The sequence below is a fragment of the Odocoileus virginianus genome, chromosome 13, assembly GCF_023699985.2.
Source record: "Odocoileus virginianus isolate 20LAN1187 ecotype Illinois chromosome 13, Ovbor_1.2, whole genome shotgun sequence".
NCBI lineage: Eukaryota > Metazoa > Chordata > Mammalia > Artiodactyla > Cervidae > Odocoileus > Odocoileus virginianus.
In genome coordinates, this window is record NC_069686.1 from 24,485,276 (window position 1) to 24,506,715 (window position 21,440).

At 35.7% G+C, this 21,440-nt stretch overlaps 1 protein-coding gene and 1 long non-coding RNA gene across 4 annotated transcripts in view; one reads left to right on the plus strand and one right to left on the minus strand.

Annotated features, from left to right (window-relative positions):
- Positions 1-13,686, plus strand: part of LOC110143458 (sodium channel protein type 3 subunit alpha) — a 113,911-nt gene extending 100,225 nt beyond the window's left edge. Inside the window, 7 exon segments of the mRNA XM_070476117.1 lie at positions 1,957-2,079; positions 4,349-4,621; positions 5,468-5,521; positions 6,542-6,679; positions 7,918-8,022; positions 9,360-9,630; positions 10,433-13,686. Coding sequence (XP_070332218.1) covers positions 1,957-2,079; positions 4,349-4,621; positions 5,468-5,521; positions 6,542-6,679; positions 7,918-8,022; positions 9,360-9,630; positions 10,433-11,628 — 2,160 coding nt within the window. The 3' untranslated portion in view covers positions 11,629-13,686.
- Positions 2,497-21,440, minus strand: part of LOC139038050 (uncharacterized) — a 63,211-nt gene continuing 44,267 nt past the window's right edge. For all 3 annotated transcript variants that reach the window (XR_011490970.1, XR_011490969.1, XR_011490971.1), the window contains 2 exons: positions 10,479-10,658; positions 2,497-2,964 (listed from right to left, as the gene is read on the minus strand). This is a non-coding gene — a long non-coding RNA (uncharacterized lncRNA). The remainder of the gene's footprint in view (positions 2,965-10,478; positions 10,659-21,440) is intronic.

Genomic DNA, 21,440 nt, shown 5'->3' on the forward strand with positions numbered 1-21,440 from the left:
GTTATATGCAAGTGGTGCCTCTCAGCTCTGATACCACAACTTGCTGTCCTTCTAGAATCTCCTGGCTCTAGCCATTGTCTTTCTTTTCCTTTTAAAGCATGAGCTTCCTTACTTCACAGTCTTGAGAAATTTCCTGCCACTTCCCTTTAAATGGGGTTTCCCTGGTGGCTAAGATGGTAAAGAATCTGCCTCCAATGCAAGAGACCTGGGTTCAATTCCTGGGTCAGGAAGATCCCCTAGAGAAGGAAATGGTAGTATTCTTGCCTGGAGAATTTCATGGACAGAGGAGCCTAGCAGGCTATATTCCATGGGGTCGTAAAGAGTCAGATAAGACTGAGCAACTGATACTTTCACTTTCCCTTTAAATGCCCACGTCTCAGGACCTGGTTGGGAAGATAAGTCTTTAGAAGCAGCTGCAGAAACTTAAAGAAGTTGTGAATGCCTCCTGAGGCAAATGAGTCCAGAATGTAGAAGCCTGTGTGTTCTCTAATAATAACCTTCCCCATCTTCTCAGTCTTCTGTAGCAGTGAACACTAGACAGAAATTAATAGCTCAATAAATTATCCTGCCACTAGTCAAGTCTAACATTCTAGTCATTATTTTTCTGTTCAATACTAAAGGGGGATAGTGGCTCCATCTGCCTTAAAGTCTCAGTTCTGGTTTTGGTATCACATTTACACCATGGCCCTGAGGCCATCCAGTAGATGTCTATAAATTATCCTCTCTCCCATGCATCAAGAAAAGGACTAGCTTTATATAATCCTTACAAGATATGAGAAGATAATCATTCAAGTCATTTCTTGAGTTTTGTGGTTCAGATTAAGAATGAATTTCTGGTCATGGAGAGAAAAGGTTAAGATACGGTTTTGAAGTCCAATCATTTGGGTTCTAACTTCATCTCTTTCTACCTGTACATCTTTTTATCTTTTTGAAGAGGAGAGGTGTGGGAGAAACTCAACTTCTTTATCAATGAAAAGGCAAAAGTAATATGACCTACTTCTTGAGTTTATATGTGTAAGACCATCAGAACAGAACCTAACATATAGTAAATGTTCAACACTCAATAAATGCTGGCTTCCCTGGAGGAGGGCATGGCAATCCACTCTAGTATTCTTGCCTGGAGAATCCCCATGGACAGAGGAGCCCAGCAGGCTACTATAGTCCATGGGGTCGCAAGAGTCAGACATGACTAAACGATTAAGCCAGCCTATTAAAAGAAAATCAAAGCAAATAGTGCTTCTTCCTCCTAAAAAAGACATGTCTTCTTTAACCTTTCATATATTTAAGTAAAACTTAACATTTAGGTAAATATCAGAAAGTTATATCATCACTCTGAATGAGAGGTGTTGTATTCTAAATCATAAGTCCAATAGTTTAGATTAAAAAAATTTTCATTGTTATGAAACTATGTAGTCTGATAAAATGTTTTGCAGGTAATATTTTCTTCTTTGCTTATTTATCCAATATATACTGACTAAAGCATATTCAACCAGGCATTATTAGAAACATTAAAAGATGAATGTTTCATTTCAGTCCATAAAAAGTTAATGTGACCTGGAAGTATGGTTAGTACCTGCAACACACATAACCAAGATACTGCAAAACTAGGAAATGAAGTATGATTATTAATCAGCGATGTTAAACACAGGTCTATGAAGGATATGACTTTTGAATTAAATCTCGAATCATCAGTGGTCCACATCTGGGCTGAAAAGGGCTCCATGGGTAAAATATCTAACTGGAGGGCCTTATGGATGTTTACATAAATGGGCAAGGACTCCAGTTTCACTGGTAAGAAAAGCAATTAATATGAGACTGGAAAGGTAAAATGAGCACACTACTATGCAGAAAATGAAGGCTGCCAAGGGATGTCTAAAGCTTTGTTTGATTACATCTCATGCCTTTAGTCAATAGTTTCTTTCCTGGTGGACTGACTGATATTTGTTTCTTCTTCAGGTTTCTTTGGTTAGCTTGGTAGCCAATGCTCTTGGCTACTCAGAACTCGGTGCCATCAAATCCCTACGGACATTAAGAGCTTTAAGACCTCTGAGAGCTTTATCCCGGTTTGAAGGCATGAGGGTAAGAAGAATAAAAGCTCTGATGATTTATATCAAAATTAAATGTAGGTAATGATTTAGATACAGAGAGGTGCCACACTCTTCTGACACTTCTTTCATATAATTATACAATTTCAAAGCGGAAATCCTAAAAATCACTATGCTTAGCCTCCTGAAACTAAAACAGGCCCTCAAAAAAATTTTTGTGGCAGTACTAAAACTAGAATCCAGGTCTCCTGGTAACAGATCAAGGATGTTTCCACACAATTACAAACTCTGTGTTGCCACTTATTTCTTTTCACTGCTTATACATTTTATAATGACTGTTTACTACTGACATTCATCCTAGGAGGAGATATTCTTCCTTTCAATAGGTAGTTTGATTTCTTAAAAATAACTAGTAATGAAATTTTTGTGTGCTCTACTTCTTCCATTAATATTGGTAATAAAAAGTTGTTGTGCAAGAAAACAACACTAAATTGTAGCCTCTAACAAAATCTGCATATCCTAAGCAACCAAAGTAGGGGTTAGGATAATTAAACTAAGCATTGCAGGCAACCCCTGGGGTTTGTTTTACAGATCTCCCTTCTAAGTGAGCATTCTGAATGAGGTTCACTTTTTCCATTAGCACTTGTATTTCCTCTCCATCTCTCTTCCTTAGTGTACATTTTATGCATCTAAACATAAAGTACACAATATTAACATCTACTTGCCACACCCCTCAAAATACTAGTTAGGACTAAGGCCAGCTTTGTTTAATCCAGCTTGCAAATGCACATGGATATTGAATTTCTTCTAGGCCATAGGGCTTTTATGTTAGGAGGTGGTTTGTTGAAGCAGTAAAAACACTTCAGCCTTGACTTTGAGATTCACTCACCAGGAAGAATGAAACCACTCTCCAGATGCGCTGTAAGCAAGGAAATACTTAGTGTTACATTATAATTTTACTTCACTGTTACTTGAGAAATAAACACACAAGATAAAATTTTTAAAAAATTATTATGTAATTTCAAGCTTTTTCCATACCAATCTTTTAGTATTACTGACATTTAAGCCTTCATCTGATTGCATGGCTTCATATCAATAATTCATTTTTGAGGGCAGACAGCAACTGAACAAAATTAAAAACTTCCAAATTTGCTCTAATCTGAAAACTATTCTACATTAACATTTTTAATTCTCATAATATGACAGAATTAATATTCTAGGTATAAAATATGGTAAAAGGTATCATGAATTTACTTGATAAGAAAATTTATGGGAGGTCATTTTACACAAATTTGAGAGCAAGAAAAACTGGTTTTGGTATAATATACATGACAATTTCTATAAGAAATAAGATTCAACTAGCATATGAAATTTTTACAATTTTGGATTTCAAGTTTTGATATTAATTTATAATTCTTTGGTGTTGATTTCTAAAATAATGTTTCAGCAATTTAAAACAATAGTTTCACTTATAAGTGCTTAACAAAATAGTCCCAATTTTAATTAATTAGATAACACAGGTTAATTAGATAAGAAAACACAAACTGCTAGATATTTGAAAATACATATTAATCTCTTCTGAATTTAATTAGAGGAAAGGTGATAGAACTTCTCCTTCATCAAACAGGTTGGCCTGAGTTGGTAAAGTAACGAGTGCCCCGAAGTAAACCTTTAAGAGATTTGGAACAATAATAATGGGAATACGTTCAGTACTTTTATATCCAGAGATAAATTCCATCTTATTTCCCATCTTAATTTACTTTTTAAAAAATTAGGAATTAGTAGGGGAAAAATGACCTTGCAAATTCCTAATACTATTCTTCATCATCATCAAAACTTAGCTTGATCTGGGGACATAGATTTAAGGCATTATCATTACTTTGTTTCTTTGTAGTGGGCTTGTTTAACCATGTTTTCAAACCACCAATTACTCATTAATACCTTTGAAAATTCAAATGAATTGCTGAATGATGATTACTTCTTCTGTTGGTATTTAATACATTTTTTTCTTTTTTTTCTCCAGCATACAAACATTTTCTGACTCCATCTTACTCTATCAGGTTTTTGTTTATTTCTTTTCATACTCTGGAATATTTTGCTTTCCTTAAATCCTTAGCTTTTTAGTTGTGTCACTGTCTGTTTTCCCTTACTGAATATGTTCTAGAAAATATCAGAAGAAACAACTTTCCACCTAGATTTTTATTTAACTCATTAAACACCCATTTTATGTTAACTATATAATCAAAAGAATGGTTTCCATTTTAACAATTTGTAAGCTGCCTTATCCTTATCTCCTCTTCTAGGTTGTTGTGAATGCTCTTGTTGGAGCAATTCCCTCTATCATGAATGTGCTGTTGGTTTGTCTCATCTTCTGGCTGATCTTTAGCATTATGGGTGTGAATTTGTTTGCTGGCAAGTTCTACCACTGTGTAAACACAACAACGGGTAACATGTTTGATGTTAGTGAAGTTAACAATTTGAGTGACTGTCAGGCTCTTGGCAAGAAAGCTCGGTGGAAAAATGTGAAAGTAAATTTCGATAATGTTGGAGCTGGCTATCTTGCACTGCTTCAAGTGGTAAGTACCTACTATATGAGTTTTGAAAATGATTTCAAGTAAATCATTCCTCTGATGTTCTCTGAGTGATTAATATCTGACAGCACAGAAGTAGCTGATGATAACAGCTGTACTCTAATAGCTATACTATTAGCTTGACTTGACTGTAAAGAAGATATTTTGCAGTGATTTTAATGTATTTCCCCCAATGTTCAGTTGTTAGTGTTTTAATATAATTTTATATTTCTGCTTCCTGTTTTTTTCTTATTCTATTATTGTTTTTGCGCTATTACCATTTTTAGTTTTCTGTACCAATAATTGCCAAAGAAGCAATTTTGTGTATTAAAATAGTAATATATAGTAGTAATTAATTAAATGTATAGATTATTAGCCAGAGAATTAATTATATCAACATCATCAGGGTATAGACCTATTAGGTATGGAAATGCAAATCTTTTGGTGTAGATTTCAAAATGTGTAATATTTAATTATTTTGACTTAATTCACAATATATTAACTAATCAAGAAATTAACCAAAACAGTTGAGTGCTTAAACATACCAGAGGTTTGAATGATAGAGCTTAGCTTCTGAAAGTGATTTGAGACTGAGATTCATCTAGTTAAATGTTAGCGCAGAAAAAAAATAGAATACCTTCCAAAACAAAACGAGTTCCAGTTTTGAAATAAAATCCTATTCAATTTCAGTTTCATTGAAATTTCAACTGCAGAGGATTCCAGCCTCTTTGTAGAGTATTTCAAAATATTATACAAAAAATTATTTTTAATAACTATCATATTTTCATATGGTAAAATGCATACTGTTGGATTAGGTTTTTATGCAGAATTCAAATATATATTGTTTAACAGGCCACATTTAAAGGCTGGATGGACATTATGTATGCAGCTGTTGATTCACGAGATGTAAGTATCACTCAAATACTATTTATAGTTACTAGATTTTTCCATAGTGAACATTTGTGATAATTTAACTGAAAGGCCCAGAATATTATATTAGAAGCCATCAGAACATTTACAACTGCATGTAGAGATTCTCTTTTTACGCCAATTCACTTCCATGTAAATGATACTTTGGTTAATATATGTTTGTTATATATCTAATAACAGGTCAGTCAGGTCAGTCCAGTAAATGAGACTCTTAAGGTTGGGAAAACTGCTCAGGCAGGAAGGAACTAGTCTCCCCCATCCCTGGAGAGTATGATAAATCAGAGTCTGTGAAGCGGCTTCCAAAAATATCATGATAAAAGTAAGCAAGTTTCAGGGAAACTCAATTTAGAAAACAGAAATAAAAATAGTTCTTCAAAACACATGTGTTTTTGCTGAATTTTCCTCTTAGAAGTCGATGTTCTGTTATTAAGGCCTTATCTCCAAGATAAGGAGTTATCTTGGTTTCAACTCCAAACCCAAGTTGAAAATACTGCAAAAAAAAAAATTATAGTAAGACAAACAGTGGGTTCAAAATGTTTGCCTTGTTTATACCACTGTTATTTACTCTAAAGAATATGTACAGGTAAGCCCCAATGGGAAAACAGATTTAAGAATAATCATAAAAAAATTACAAACTTTCAATATACTAGTAGTGTTTGTCACTCAGTCATGTCTGACTTTTTGCGACCCCATGGACTAGAGCCCACCAGACTCCTCACTCCTTGGAATTCTCCGGGCAAGAATAATGGAGTGGGTAGCCATTCCCTTCTCCAGGAAATCTTCCTGATGCAGAGATAGAGTTCAAGTCTCCTGCATTGCAGGCAGATTATACTAGGTCATGCTAATTTGAAAAAAAGAACTGTTTTTGCAGAACAATATCTCAGGTCAAGGCAAAAAATAGCTCTATAGAAAGTAACAACACTCACCAAATTTTTAGTTCAGCCCAAGTATTTATTGTGTTTTTAAATGTTATTTAATATTTTCAATATTATTTAGGTTAAACTTCAGCCTGTATATGAAGAAAATCTGTATATGTACTTATACTTTGTCATCTTTATCATCTTTGGGTCATTCTTCACTCTGAATCTATTCATTGGTGTCATCATAGATAACTTCAACCAACAGAAAAAGAAGATAAGTATTCCTCAGCTCTCACCTTTCTCCATTCTGAGATTCTGGTTTTTTTACATCCCGATAACACTCATAATCATGACCGACCTAGGTCATTTTTATATTCTTTTTCACTTGCTATGTGGTCAGTTCAACTGCAGAGGATTCCAGCCTCTTACTGGTGGCTCCTCTCCAGGTTCATCCTCTGCAGATCTGCTATAGTGTCATTCTGACTTAGAAATATGACCATATTGCCTCAAAACATCCAGTGGGCCTCAATGCTTTACCCTTGCTTACAGAGCCTTTCAGGAATTATCTCCACCCAGTCTTCCAGCTTCATCTTCTCCTACACACTTTCTATATTCACTTCCCTCCTCCTCAGTAACCACCCACCCACCATTAACACTATCACTTGCTACACACACAGCTACATGGATTTTCTGCCCTTTTCTGAACAAGGTATGCTCTTTTCCCTCTGTCACTTTACACAGTATATTTTCTTTCCCCCTAAAATGCTTTGTCCAGCAAACCCTTAATCATACTCTAGCTTAAGGTCTAGCTTAAGTGTGTTAGTAGCTCAGTTGTGTTCAACTCTTTGCAACACTATGGACTGTAGTCCGCCAGGCTCCTCTGTCCATGGGATCTCCCAGCCAAAAATGCTGGGGTGAGCAGCCATTCCCTTCTCCAGGGGAATCTTCACAACCCAGGGATTGAACCTGGGTCTCCTATACTGCAGGCAGATTCTTTAACATCTGAACTGCTCCCCTATATAAAGCCTGTTTCTGAATCCTGGAGTTTATTGTTATCTCCTCAGTGATGGGTTGTTTTATTTGTTTATATATAGATGCATATAGATACACATAGATGTAAATCTATGTAATTCTGATACTGGGTACATTGTCTTACACAGCAAGTGCTCAAAAAGTGTTGAATTAAAAAATAAAGCTGGCGACACTGAAATGAACTAAGAATTTTTTCCTTAATGAAAACATATTTGAGACCCCTAAGCCTCCTTCTAAACATAATATTATCAAATTAGAATCCTGTACTAATCACAGTTTTATGTGATTATGTCTTTTACATAAGGTTAAGGTACTCAGAATTTCACATAAAACCAAAAAGCAGGATAAATCTATATGAAGTAGGGTAAGATCCATTTAAAAATTGAAAAGAAGGATTAAAGGAAAGACTCAGAATTATTTTTGTAAAAGTATTGCTGTAATACAGGCTGGATTGTAACCAGTTTTCTACTATGTCTTTACTTTGGAGGTCAAGACATCTTTATGACAGAGGAACAGAAAAAATACTACAATGCAATGAAGAAACTTGGGTCTAAGAAACCTCAGAAACCCATACCTCGGCCTGCAGTAAGAATTACTCATCTCCTTGAACATTCCAAAGCCCTATTTCCATATGATGAAACTGGGCAGTGCTGGTTCAGAACATATTAGGTGATATCACCAATATATATATATACTGTGATCTAATTGTAAAGTACATGTTGTATAACACAATTTGCAATTACTACACTCTATGAATTACTAAGTTCCTAAAAATGAGGCAGTGTTCTTTACTTGTCAGTTGAAAAGTTCCAAGTCAGAGTTCTCAGTAACTGCTCCCAAAGCAAGCTCCTGCTCCTGCTGCCACCTACTGCTGCCAACAGCGCACCCTTCTCTCCTTCCCTGATCTGTTACGTGGGCCCCCTCTTGTCCTTTTAAGCAGATGAACTTAAAACCTCCCATTCAACACCCATGGCCTCCCTCTGTGCCATTTGTTCTCTCCATTGTTATGAACAGAAAGCAATTTTTCACCTACTTAGAAAGGGAAGGGTGTCATCAAAATAGTTGGTTTCAGCATACACACACACACACACACACAAATGATTTATCTAGAATGCATACCCTATAGAGCTTCATTAATAGTGCAAAGACATAAAGATGGTGTATTATGTCCACAGAGTTGTATTCTAAATTATCTGTCCTCTTAGATGGGTAAGGAACAAGGAAACTAAGACCCAGAAAAGGTATATATTGTACCCAAAGTCACAAAGCCTATAATTGCTGAACTAGGACTTGAAAAAGTCTCATGAATCTTATAAATGACTTCACTTTGCATAATTTTTAAGAGGGTGCAGGAGTGGGGTAGGAGGGAAGGGAGGGGACAGAGGAAGTAGGGCAGAATACACAAAAGGACATAAACCTACTTTACTGAATGTCATTTAAGTATTATTGTTAGAAGAAGCAGAATTAAATTAAAAATGACTGATATTTTGGGTCATGGACAGACAGAAATAAGACATAATTCAAAACTCCTAAAGTGTTGATACATCAACTGGTGCATTCATCCATCTAAAAGTCTGTCTACATTAACCTAATTTGTAAATCTTCATTGCTAGTTGTTATATTTTTTGTAAAAATTGCCAGTTAGTAAAATCAAGCAAAGCCCATGCACATTATCAGCCAGTTGCCACCAATTTATGTCATTCAGCTTTGTCTCCCCATAGAATCTAAATAAAACAATTATGCTTTGCTTTTGTCATATGACATTTTTCATTTCCTTCTCTTTTTTTAACAGATTTGTTTCAGGTAGTGTGAGAAGGGTACACATCCGGTGGGCCATATACAGAAGGACTTCATCTGCAATTTTATGGATCATTATTTATGAAATATGCATATTAACCTTCTCATTTTCTCTCTCTTTCTAGAACAAATTCCAAGGAATGGTCTTTGATTTTGTAACCAGACAAGTTTTTGATATCAGTATCATGATCCTTATCTGTCTCAATATGGTCACCATGATGGTAGAAACTGATGACCAGAGCAAATACATGACTCTAGTTTTGTCCCGAATCAACCTTGTGTTCATTATCCTGTTCACTGGAGAATTTGTGCTGAAACTGATCTCCCTCAGATACTACTACTTCACCATAGGTTGGAACATCTTTGATTTTGTGGTAGTGATTCTTTCCATCGTAGGTAAGAATGGTTTATTTACCGAGAAGTATAGTTGTTGGAAAAATCCCCCAGAGCCTACCACCTGTGTAACATGGAAATTAGATCTGAGAATCATCATGGGTACAGATCTAAAGTTCAACACTCTTGGTCATTTTCCACTAATTGAAAAATGACAGTATTCAAAAAGAAAGCAATATATTTGAAGATTTAAGAAACAGTCTTTGTTTGCTGTTGAAACATTTCATATATGAGGATAACTATTCATAGTAATTGGGAGTATGTAATCTTAAAATTAGAGAAGGCAATGGCACCCCACTCCAGTACACTTGCCTGGAAAATCCCATGGATGGAAGCGCCTGGTAGGCTGGTCCATGGGGTCGCCAAGAGTCGGACACAACCAAGCGACTTCACTTTCACTTTTCACTTTCATGCATTGGAGAAGGAAATGGCAGCCCACCCAGTATTCTTGCCTGGAGAATCCCAGGGATGGGGGAGCCTGGTGGGCTGCCCTCTATGGGGTCACACAGAGTCAGACACGACTGAAGTGACTTAGCAGTAAGCAGCAATCTTAAAATTCCATATGAATATGTGAGATTATTTAATTTATAGGATTTTGCAAGGGTTCATATCAGTTTATGACATTATAGAATTATTAAATAAAACTCTATACTCTTTCATTTGTAATGTTAGGAAGTGGATCCAAATAGTAAAGATTTATACTCATGACAAATTTGTTGCTTTCAATAACCTCACAAAGAAAAAGCATTCATATAAGCCTATGAACATATACTCACTGTTAGCGGTTTTCTGTATTTTTCCATAGGTATGTTTCTGGCTGAGCTGATAGAGAAATATTTTGTGTCCCCTACCTTGTTCCGAGTGATCCGTCTTGCCAGGATTGGCCGAATCCTGCGTTTGATCAAAGGGGCTAAGGGGATCCGCACGCTGCTCTTTGCTTTGATGATGTCCCTTCCTGCGTTGTTTAACATCGGCCTCCTGCTCTTCCTGGTCATGTTCATCTATGCCATCTTTGGAATGTCCAACTTTGCCTATGTTAAAAAAGAAGCTGGAATTGATGACATGTTCAACTTTGAGACCTTTGGCAACAGCATGATCTGCCTGTTCCAGATTACCACCTCTGCTGGCTGGGATGGATTGCTGGCACCTATCCTCAACAGTGCACCACCGGACTGTGACCCTGACACAATTCACCCTGGCAGCTCAGTTAAGGGAGACTGTGGGAACCCATCTGTTGGGATTTTCTTCTTCGTCAGTTACATCATCATATCATTTCTGGTCGTGGTGAACATGTACATCGCTGTCATCCTGGAGAACTTCAGTGTTGCTACTGAAGAAAGCGCAGAGCCCCTGAGTGAGGATGACTTTGAGATGTTCTACGAGGTTTGGGAGAAGTTCGATCCCGACGCCACCCAGTTCATAGAGTTCTCCAAGCTCTCTGATTTTGCAGCAGCCCTGGATCCTCCTCTTCTCATAGCAAAACCAAACAAAGTCCAGCTCATTGCCATGGACCTGCCCATGGTCAGTGGGGACAGGATCCACTGCCTCGACATCTTATTTGCCTTTACAAAGCGTGTTTTGGGTGAGAGTGGAGAGATGGATGCCCTTCGAATCCAGATGGAAGATCGCTTCATGGCATCAAACCCCTCCAAAGTCTCCTATGAGCCCATCACAACCACTCTGAAACGCAAACAAGAGGAGGTGTCTGCAGCTATCATTCAGCGTAATTTCAGGTGTTACCTTTTAAAGCAAAGGTTAAAGAAGGTAGTGAATGAGTATAACAAAGAGGCGATCAAAGGGAGGATTGACTTACCTATAAAAGATGACATGATTATTGACAAATTAAACGGGAACTCCACCCCAGAAAAAACAGATGGGAGTTCCTCTACCACCTCTCCTCCTTCCTATGATAGCGTAACAAAGCCAGACAAAGAAAAATTTGACAAAGACAAACCAGAAAAAGAAAGCAAAGGGAAAGAGGTCAGGGAAAATCAAAAGTAAAAAAAAAAAAAAAAGAAACAAAGAATTATCTTTGTGATCAATTGTTTACAGCCTAAGAAGGTAAAGTTTATGTGTCAACTGAACTCCCAGAGGAGGTCTATGCCAAACTGACTGTTTTAACAAATACTCATGGTCAGTGCCTATAACAAGACAGTGACCTCTCCGTCATTACAACTCTGTGAGTCAGGGTATCAACACTGACAGGAGGTTACTGTTTTCTTTACCAGCTGACACTGCTGAGGAGAAAGTCAATGGCTACCCAGACCATAGGGATAGTTGTGCAAAGTGATCCATTGTAACCACACCAAACACTTTTAGTACAGTACTTGCATCTACTCTATTTTTAACTTCCATATCTGCCATATTTTTACAAAATTTGTTCTAGTGGATTTCCCTGGTCGCTAATTCATAGTTTATTCATAATACTATGTCACTATTTTTGTAAATGAGCTTTAGGTTGAGAAAAAAGAATTTAAGAGCCCTGTGTTCCTACTCCATAAGTTTCTCGAATCAGACAAGAGCTTTGCCCAAGAGATGAAATTCTTGCTCAAAACCAGAAAAAAATTCTAACACTATCAGGTACTTCCATTTTCTAGACGGCTTTAATTTTGAAAGTGTTTTAGTCTAACATTTGTTTATATCTAAACAGTTATGTGCCTGTAAAGTCTCCTCTAATTTCTAAAGGATTATTTTTATGCAAAGTATTCTGTTTCAGCAAGTGCAAATTTTATTCTAAGTTCCAGAGCACTATATTTAATTTTGGTTAAATGCTTTCCCCAAAAAAGTAATCTAATAAATCTGTTCTAGAAAAGTATATCTGAAGCATCACTTTAGAATAGTTGTTCCACTTTCTGCTGCAGTATTGCTTTGCCATCTTCTGCTCTCAGCAAAGCTGACATTTTATGTCAATTAAACACACCCTCTGTTATGTAAATAGTTATTTTATCCTGTGGGCGCATATTTGCAGATATATATATATATATACACACACACACACACATATATATATATCTCCTGACAAACAACTCCTATTAAATCAAATATGTACCACAGTATATGTGTCTTTTGCAAGCTTCCAACAGGGATGTATCCTGCACCATTCATTAAACATAAATAGTTTGAAGACTATCACTAATGCATGTTAATTGCCTATGCTGCTCTATTTTACACAATCCATTCTTCACGAGTCTTGGTTAGAAGTCACATGCTGGTAGTAGAGTGATTTCAACCTGCTCTATGTCTAGTAAGTCAAGCAGAATAACTTGCAGTTATTTAAAAGCACTTTTCCTTTTCCATTTTTAATTCAATTTGAGTGTCATATGGTGTCTCTCTAGATTCAAGGAAACACACTGCATACTGCCTACTGTCAAAACATACACTTCGTATTTTGCTAAAAATATGTCCAAAACTTGTTTAAATATAAATAATGTAAAAATATGATCAATTTTATTTGCTGCATTTTATACATAAGATAATTATTTTCAAGTTGATGACATGGCAATTTATTTTACTTTATGCTTTTGCTTTTATTTTTAATCACAACTCCAAACTTTTGAATCCATTAGACTTTTCAATGGATAATTTCCTAAAAGTTAGACAATGGGTTTTGTGGATTTCTTTGTTATAATATATTTTCTATCATTCCAGTAGGATATACATTGGTCAAATATTCAAACCTAGGTCATTTTCTACCAACTATGGTTGCCTCAATATAACCCTTTATTCATGGAAGGTTTTTTTTTTTAACTCAACTTTTGTAGTATTTGCTTATGCAGACTAGTCTTATTTTTTTAATTCCTGCTGCACTAAAGCTATCAGAGATATAACTTGGGCTATGTCCCTTTTAGCCATGAACATAGTGGCAAAGTTGTGCAATTACTTAACATGATATAAATTTTTGTTTTTGCACAAACCAAAAGAGTAATGTTAATTCCTTTTACACAACTATTTACTTGTAGTGTATTGATGAACTGCATGCAGGGAATTGCTATTATTAAAAAGAATGGTGAGCTATGTCATTATTGAGCCAAATGAATAAATATTTCATTTTTTATTGTATTTAATTTTTTGGCTTCTGTTTTTATTGTTGGAAGTTTAAACTATATATAATTAATGAAACCTGTACATGATCTGACATTTGTATACATAAAAGTTCACATGAATTTTATAACAACCTACTGCACGATTTACCGAGAAATACTATAAAGTCAATTAAAAGCAGTTTTGATGAACTTTTCTGTGTGCAAAAGATCAAGCCCACATATTCCAACTTGCAAGTTTAACAGCAATAACGATAGCCATCTACAACAGTTATCAATTTCAGTTAATTCTCTTGGTTGTAAACATTTTAATCTCAACTCCTCACTATGTAATCTCCAAATTTCTTGGTAGTAAATAAATGTTATAGTACATAATTTGTTACTTAAATTCACTTTATGAATTTCTATTTACACATAAAATATTAATGATGTAGTGACTGAGAAATTATATTAATCTTTTTTTTTTTCAGGGTCCCTTGGATTTATGTCAGGCCAAAACAAAATATTTATTCTCAATGGAAAACTCCATTTGTAATGCTTATATTTTTGATGAATTGAACCATATATACATTTTACAATTTCACCAATGTAGATGGAATAAGGTGACTTAGTTGGAATTCACTGGCTTCTTTCTGTTCAAGTCAATTTTCAGATTTTGCCAACACCACAGAGAAGTCAAGTGTTACTATGCAAAGTCCTTAACCTTTTTATGTACCCCATTATATGATTATTGGCCAAGTATATCTATTGATATGTATTATATCTAAATGATCTTATGGTCAGAAGAGTCTTCAGTTGTAAAAAAATATATATTTAAAAAAAATATACCTAGCTAAAGGATATTCTGAAAATGTTCAGAATTTAGGGTTGCTAATGTAATTTGACAGATATCTGAAATAACTACTTTCACAAGAAAAATCCTCTTATTATTAAACTTCATGATATAATTTTGTTAAAAATAGAATTAATCAAGTTGGACACAGAAATAACAATACCAAGAAATTAAAGAAACTTAAATTCACCAATAAGTGATACTAAATCACAAATAAATGATACTAAATCACCAATAAGTGATCCTTTAATTAAAAAAAACCATTTGTGTGGAGAGAAAAATGAGTATTCTGCATTCTACATTTCAAATACTATAACTGAAAGATAATGGCTATATAAACTTTTGCATTTCTAATTTTCAAATAACTAGAATACAATAAAATATCATAAATCATTCTTGTAAATTTCAAACTACTAGTAGTAATCATAAAGAATGTCCTTGCTAAAAAAAAAAAAAAAAAAAGAATGCCCTTGCTGACCATTTTTTGTGGACATGGAAAATGTAAAACAGAAAAATGGATCAAAAGTTCTGACACTTGACATTTAGTATAAGTTCTGATATAAAACTATCAGTGTAATCTAGGAAAATCAATTCTGACCCTCAGATTCCCCCTCTATTTTAATGGGGATGCTGGATTAGGGATGTTGTCTCTAGTAATACTTTAATTCTACAGCTTTATGTTCAAAATCAAATTGCCTACTCAAAATGAGTAATTTCCTTTATATGAGTAATTTTAATGAAAAATGTATATTGTCAATACACCATTTAAGTGACTACTCAGACAACTTTAAATAGAAACACAAGGGACTTCCCTGGTGGTCCAGTGGTTAAAACTGTATCTTCCAATGCAGGGGCAAGGGTGTGATCCCTGGTCAAGATCACATGTCATGGGGTGTGGCCAAAAATGTTTTAAAAATAAATAAAAACACAACATTTCACCTTGACTTTAGCCCCATTAATGAAGAAGCCTCCTTGGCCTCAAAGATTTTATATGACAAAGGTGAAGAATGTCTTAAATAATTGAAAGCATGACTATTATTCCTTTCCGATAGTGTTACATATTTCTAAAAGACAACATCTGATAAATAACATAAGAGATTAAAATAAAGGTATCATTAGTTGTACATAAAACTGTCTTGAACTACAAATAATGACAACGACTTCTTTGTCATTAATATTTGCTACAAAACTTCAAGAAGTTGGGCTGATGTCTTATATTCCCTCAGTTCAGTTCAGTTCAGTCACTCAGTCGTGTTCGACTCTTTGCGACCCCATGAATTGCAGCACGCCAGGCCTCCCTGTCCATCAACTCTCGAAGCTTGATCACACTCAGGTCCATTGAGTCGGTGATGGCATCCAACCATCTCATTCTCTCTTGTCCCTTCTCCTCCTGCCTTCAATCTTTTCCAGTATCAGGGTCTTTTCCTATGGGTCAGTTCTTCACAGCAATTGGTCAAAGTATTGGAGCTTCAGCTTCAGCATCAGTCATTCCAATGAATATTCAGGATTGATTTCCTTTAGGATGGACTGGTTGGATCTCCTTACAGTCCAAGGGACTCTCAAGAGTCTTCTCCAACACCACAGTTCAAAAGCATCAATTCTTCAGCACTCAGCTTTCTTTATGATCCAACTCTCACATCCATTCATGATTACTGTAAAAACCATAACTTTGACTAGATGCCCCTTAGTCTGTACAGTAATGTCTCTGCTTTTTAATATGCTATCTAGATTGGTCACAACTTTTCTTCCAAGGAGCAAGAGTCTTTTAATTTCATAGCTGCAGTCACCATCTGCAGTGATTCTGGAGCCCAAGAAAATAAAGTCTGTCAATGTTTCCATTGTCTCCCCATCTATTTGCCATGAAGTGATGGGACTGGATGCCATGATCATCGTTTTTGGAATGCTGAATTTTAAGCCAGTTTTTTCACTCTCCTCTTTCACTTTCATCAAGAGGCTCTTCAGTTCCTCTTCACTTTCTGCCATAAGGGTGTTGTCATCTCCATCTTCCAAAAACTGGCTCAAATATCATCATCTTTTATGAAGTTTCCTCAGACTGCCTTAAAACCTTTCTCCTCAGACTTCCTAATGTACATCTAGGATGGCATGAAACCATACTGTGCTATATTACCTCCTTTGCACTTATCTTTTCTAATAGATTGCAGTACATCCAAGGTATGGGACACATTTCATTAATTTTCTCATCCTTTTACCCTTTATCAGCAATGACTAAAAGATATGTGACTATCAGTTTTCACATATATTACTAGAATTGATTCTTACAGGAACATACAAAAAAACTTAAGTGCCAAACAGTAACAGCAGTAAATTTTCTTTCAGTCCTTATTGAGAATGACTCTCAAATTTATCATAATCTAAATTCAGATAAACCACTGTCACAATTAATTACAAGATATACAAATATCTCAGAAATACCTTTTAACTATAGTTTACAAGTAATGTCAATTGCCTAACAAAAACTATTAAAACAAAAAAAATTTTTCATTTCCATTAATTCTGTCAGTGAAAGAATAGATTTCTTTAGTGGTTCTCAATTAGAAATATGTTGCATGAATAAAATTGTAGTCAGGTTTTATTTCACTACCTTAAACATGCATATATTCTTCACTTGAATAACTCTTAAGTACTCTGATAATACACTGATAACTAGGAATTTGCTTGGCGAATGTATACCTACAACACACAATGGGACAATTACCCTAAAACCCTTCTGTCACAAAATATCTAGAAACAGGTTATAAAAATTTTACCAGAAAACAAGGGAAATTCCTTACAGGTGATAGTGAAAGGTAAGCTAGCACTTAAGTCAGCAGCTATTCTGTGGGCTTCTATTGGTCCCAGTGACCTATAGCTTGGTTTTAAGTGTCTGTGTACAGGCAACAGAAAACAAAGATCTGGATCCAATGTGGATTAGAGATCCTGAATGAATTCAAGACCCACAAAAAGTTACACACTTTAATGAAAGCATTTTTAAAAATCAACCTTGTAAACACAGATCAAAAGAAAACCTTAGCAAGCAAATGTTTCTGTCTGGTCTTAACTCTGGTTTACAGAAAAAAAGTCTCTCTAACGATGCACAGTTATAAACCCAGAATTCACCTGTATTTATGATCCAAACTTATACCATGTGCCTGGTACAAAAGGCAAGGCAAATATTCAATTTAAAGCAGACACAAGTTGCTGGTGGTCCCAAGATCCTGGTAGAAACTAACTGAAATCTTTTCTAAAAAGACCTGACCTCAGGTCAGGCCTCAGTGATTTCCCACAAAGTCCCAGAAACACGAACTCACATTAGAGGAATAACAAACCAATGAGAAAACACAGCTACAGAGTGAAAGAGGGAGCTGAACTTCAGAGAGAAATTTACAGTCTTCCAAGTTGAGAGCACAGAGTTTGAAACAACCACAGCAGCTGGAAAGTGACAGAACCATATAAATCTGGCTGATCCCTTAAATTTGCCCATGTGTGACAGATTTAAAGCAGTCATGCTAAGTCTTAAACATTCAGGGTTTTCAGTTGTTGCTCACTGCAGGGAAGATAAGAGTCTGGAGCTGAACTCACTGTATACTCTTCAGAGGAACAGAATAGAAGCCAGAGAATCTGCAAGATATCTTTCACAACACTCAAAATAAAAGGCATACAATGGAATCCCAGGTGTTGGACTTAACAGGTAAAAATTCTGAAGCAGTCATATAGTTGTATTAGGGTCTATAAAAGAACATATGCTTATCTCCAATTAAAATAAACTAATTGATTTTAAAAAAAGATGAATGAACAGATAGGAAATATTGAAAGAAAATTAGAAGCAATAAGATAAACCAAAAGAAAACTTGATAATTGAAAATACAATGATCAGACATAGAAATCTAATCCAGCACATTAGAAATTATAGAGGAGAATATCAAGAACCTTGGAGATCAATAAAAATCATCAAGTCCAAAAATATACTTATTCATAGCTTAAGGATTAAAAAAAACAGAAATTATAAATAGTTTGATAATATAAAAATGCCACACTAGAAACTGTGAGATGAAGCTAAAGTAGTAGTCAAAGGCAGATAAATTTAAATTTACAGCCAGAAATCTTTTTACTGGAAAATAAAATGGCTAAAACTTAGTGAGTTCAGGAGTAATTTAAAAACAAGAGAATAATTCCAAGGAAGCTAGAAGTAAGAAGACAGGTAAATAGCAGGAAGATAGAGAAGAAAACTTAATGAAATATTTTTAAAGTGATAGAATAAAGACAAATTTGTGTCTTAATGACTCTCACAAGACTGATCAAAAAAGTAAACAATACAAGGAAAAAATTACAGGTACTGCCAAGGTAGAAATAATAATAGAGGATACAACAAACTGCTTTTTTTCAACATTTTTGAAAAATAGAATGAATACATTCTGAGAAAAACAGCACACCAACACTGACAATAAAATAATTTTTACAAATTGTTAAAATTTTTGAATTATACAAATTTTTGAAAAATTATAACCTTTAAGAAAGTTAATCAATAGTTTTTAAAAAATAAATTTAATCAATAGCTTTTTAAAAAAGAAACATAATCAATGGTTAAAATTACACATCCCCATACAAAGAGAGACTAAACACACTTGGTTTCAAATTTCAAGCAAATTTCAAGGAAAAGACAGGCATATACAAGCTTTTCTACAGATCAGAAAAAGAAGAAATATTCCCAAACCATCCTATAAGCTAAACTAAACCTTGATACCAACCCTAACCAAGGACAGTAACATAAGGAAAAATTACTGATCAATTTTACTCTTCACATAAGTGAAATATACACACACACACACACACACACACACACACACACACATGAAAACTAAATCTAGCAATATATTGTAAATGTAGAATAGGTGAATCTTCTAGAATAAGTGAGTAAGAAACTCACCAGCAAAACAACTATTTAAGTGGTCAAAATTATTAAACCAATTATTTAAGGTCTCTGGAAACTGTCCTAATGGCACACAGCAAATGAAGAAACATTCCTTCAAGAAAATCTACTAAATATCAGAAAGCTATGCGGGGATGTGGCATTTGAGCCACAACTCCCTCTCTTCCGCGGCCATGTTCCAGGAGCACTTTAAGAAACAGGACTCCCTCTGCCCCTAGTGCTGGGTCCCAGGAGAAACAGGCTGCCTTCATTTCTCATCCTCAACCCAGTCCCTACCCCCAGCCACGTATGCAGGACTTCCGTTCCAGAGAGGCTTCCCTGAGAGGCCCAGGTGTCTCTTCTCTCACCCAGCCCCCATCTGCATAGCACAAACGCTGTCCCAGGTATGACAGGCTTGAGGAATGCCCGGGGTCCCAGCTTCACTCACAACAGCTCACTCAGAGGTCAGAGTTTCCGCTCCAGGAGTGGCATGTCTGGACCAGGGGCTACCACTCACCACCGAGTGCCCACTCCTAAAGAAGGAGGTCCTCTAGAGAGAAGCAGGACCCAACCTTAAATTCAGCTGCAGTGGTATGGGAGTTCGGTCCAGACAGATAGGCCAACAGGAGAAAAAGCTCTAGAACAGTTCCTGAGAAGATTAATATTACTTGGAACTGAACTCCATGTCTAAGGGTGTCATGGAAAAACAAGAGCTATCTAGGAGGAACATTTAGTTAAGAGGAGGCTAGTAGTTCCATGATACAAGCAGAACAGTGAGCAGCCATTAGTTTTATAGAGTGAACCAAGGAATGAGAAAGCCAAAGAGCCCTGTTGAGACCACAGCCAAGTCCATGGGTCAAGAAGGCTATATCTGTGCAGTAGGCCTCACCCAGTCAGGAGAAATCAGAACAGGACATGGGGCAGACATGTAAGTACTCTCTGAACTGCAGGAAAACCCAAAATAGGATGGAAGGCTCACTTGTATAAAGGGCTTAAGGGCGACCTTCAACCAAATATTAACTGAAAAATAAACTCCTCTGACCCAGAAGTGACTCCTAGGAGGCCAGAATTTTAAAAAAGACTCGTCCCTGGCCATCTGGAAGACTGTGTGCGTGTTCAAGGTTGTACTCCTCAGCAGCAATCAGTTAGAAAAACTCCTAACTACTAGTTCCTGACTAAACGTGGGGCCAAAGTCCCTGGCCTGGGAAAACAAGCCTCCAAGCCAAACACACATCCACTGGTGAAGTGGGGAAAATTAACTGGCCAAGGAGGCTCAAGCAGACCCTTTGACCAATTAAGTAGCTAGTGCTGATGCTGACCCCGGGGTAATATCAAGTTATCCAGGCTAAGAGAGAAAAATAAGGGAAAACAACCTAAGCAGGGAAATTAGAGACTGCACTAAGGAAATAGACTTTACAAAATTAGGTCAGCCAAATCATTAAGCAAATAAAAATTTAAAGTTAAAAAAAAAATCAAACAAGCAAATCATACCACAGCAAACTAAAGAATTAAAAACACAATAACTACAGTGAAAATTTCATTACAGGGATTCAACAGTGAATTGGATCTGGCAGAACAAATAAGTCAACAAAGCTCAGGATAGAACGATAGAGATTACACCACTTGAAAAACAGAGGGAAGAAAAAATGAAGAAAAATAAACAGCCTCAGAGAAATATGAGACACCATTAAGCACACCAACATATGTGCAATGGTCATATCGAAAGGAGAGGAGAGAGAGAGAGCAAACATTTGAAGAAATAATGGCTGAAAACTTTCCAAATTTAAAGAAAAGCATTAATCTACACAAGAAAATAATAAACATTGGCAAGCACGTGGAAAATTTGGAACTCTTTCACAATGCTGGTGGGAAAGCAAAATGGTGCAGCTACAATGGGAAAGCAGTATGAAGATTCCTCAAAAAATTAAAAAATAAAACTACCATACGACCATCAATTCTACTTCTATTTATCCAAAAGAATTGAAATCACAATCTCAAAGAAATATCAACACTCCCATTTTCACTGAAGCTCTAT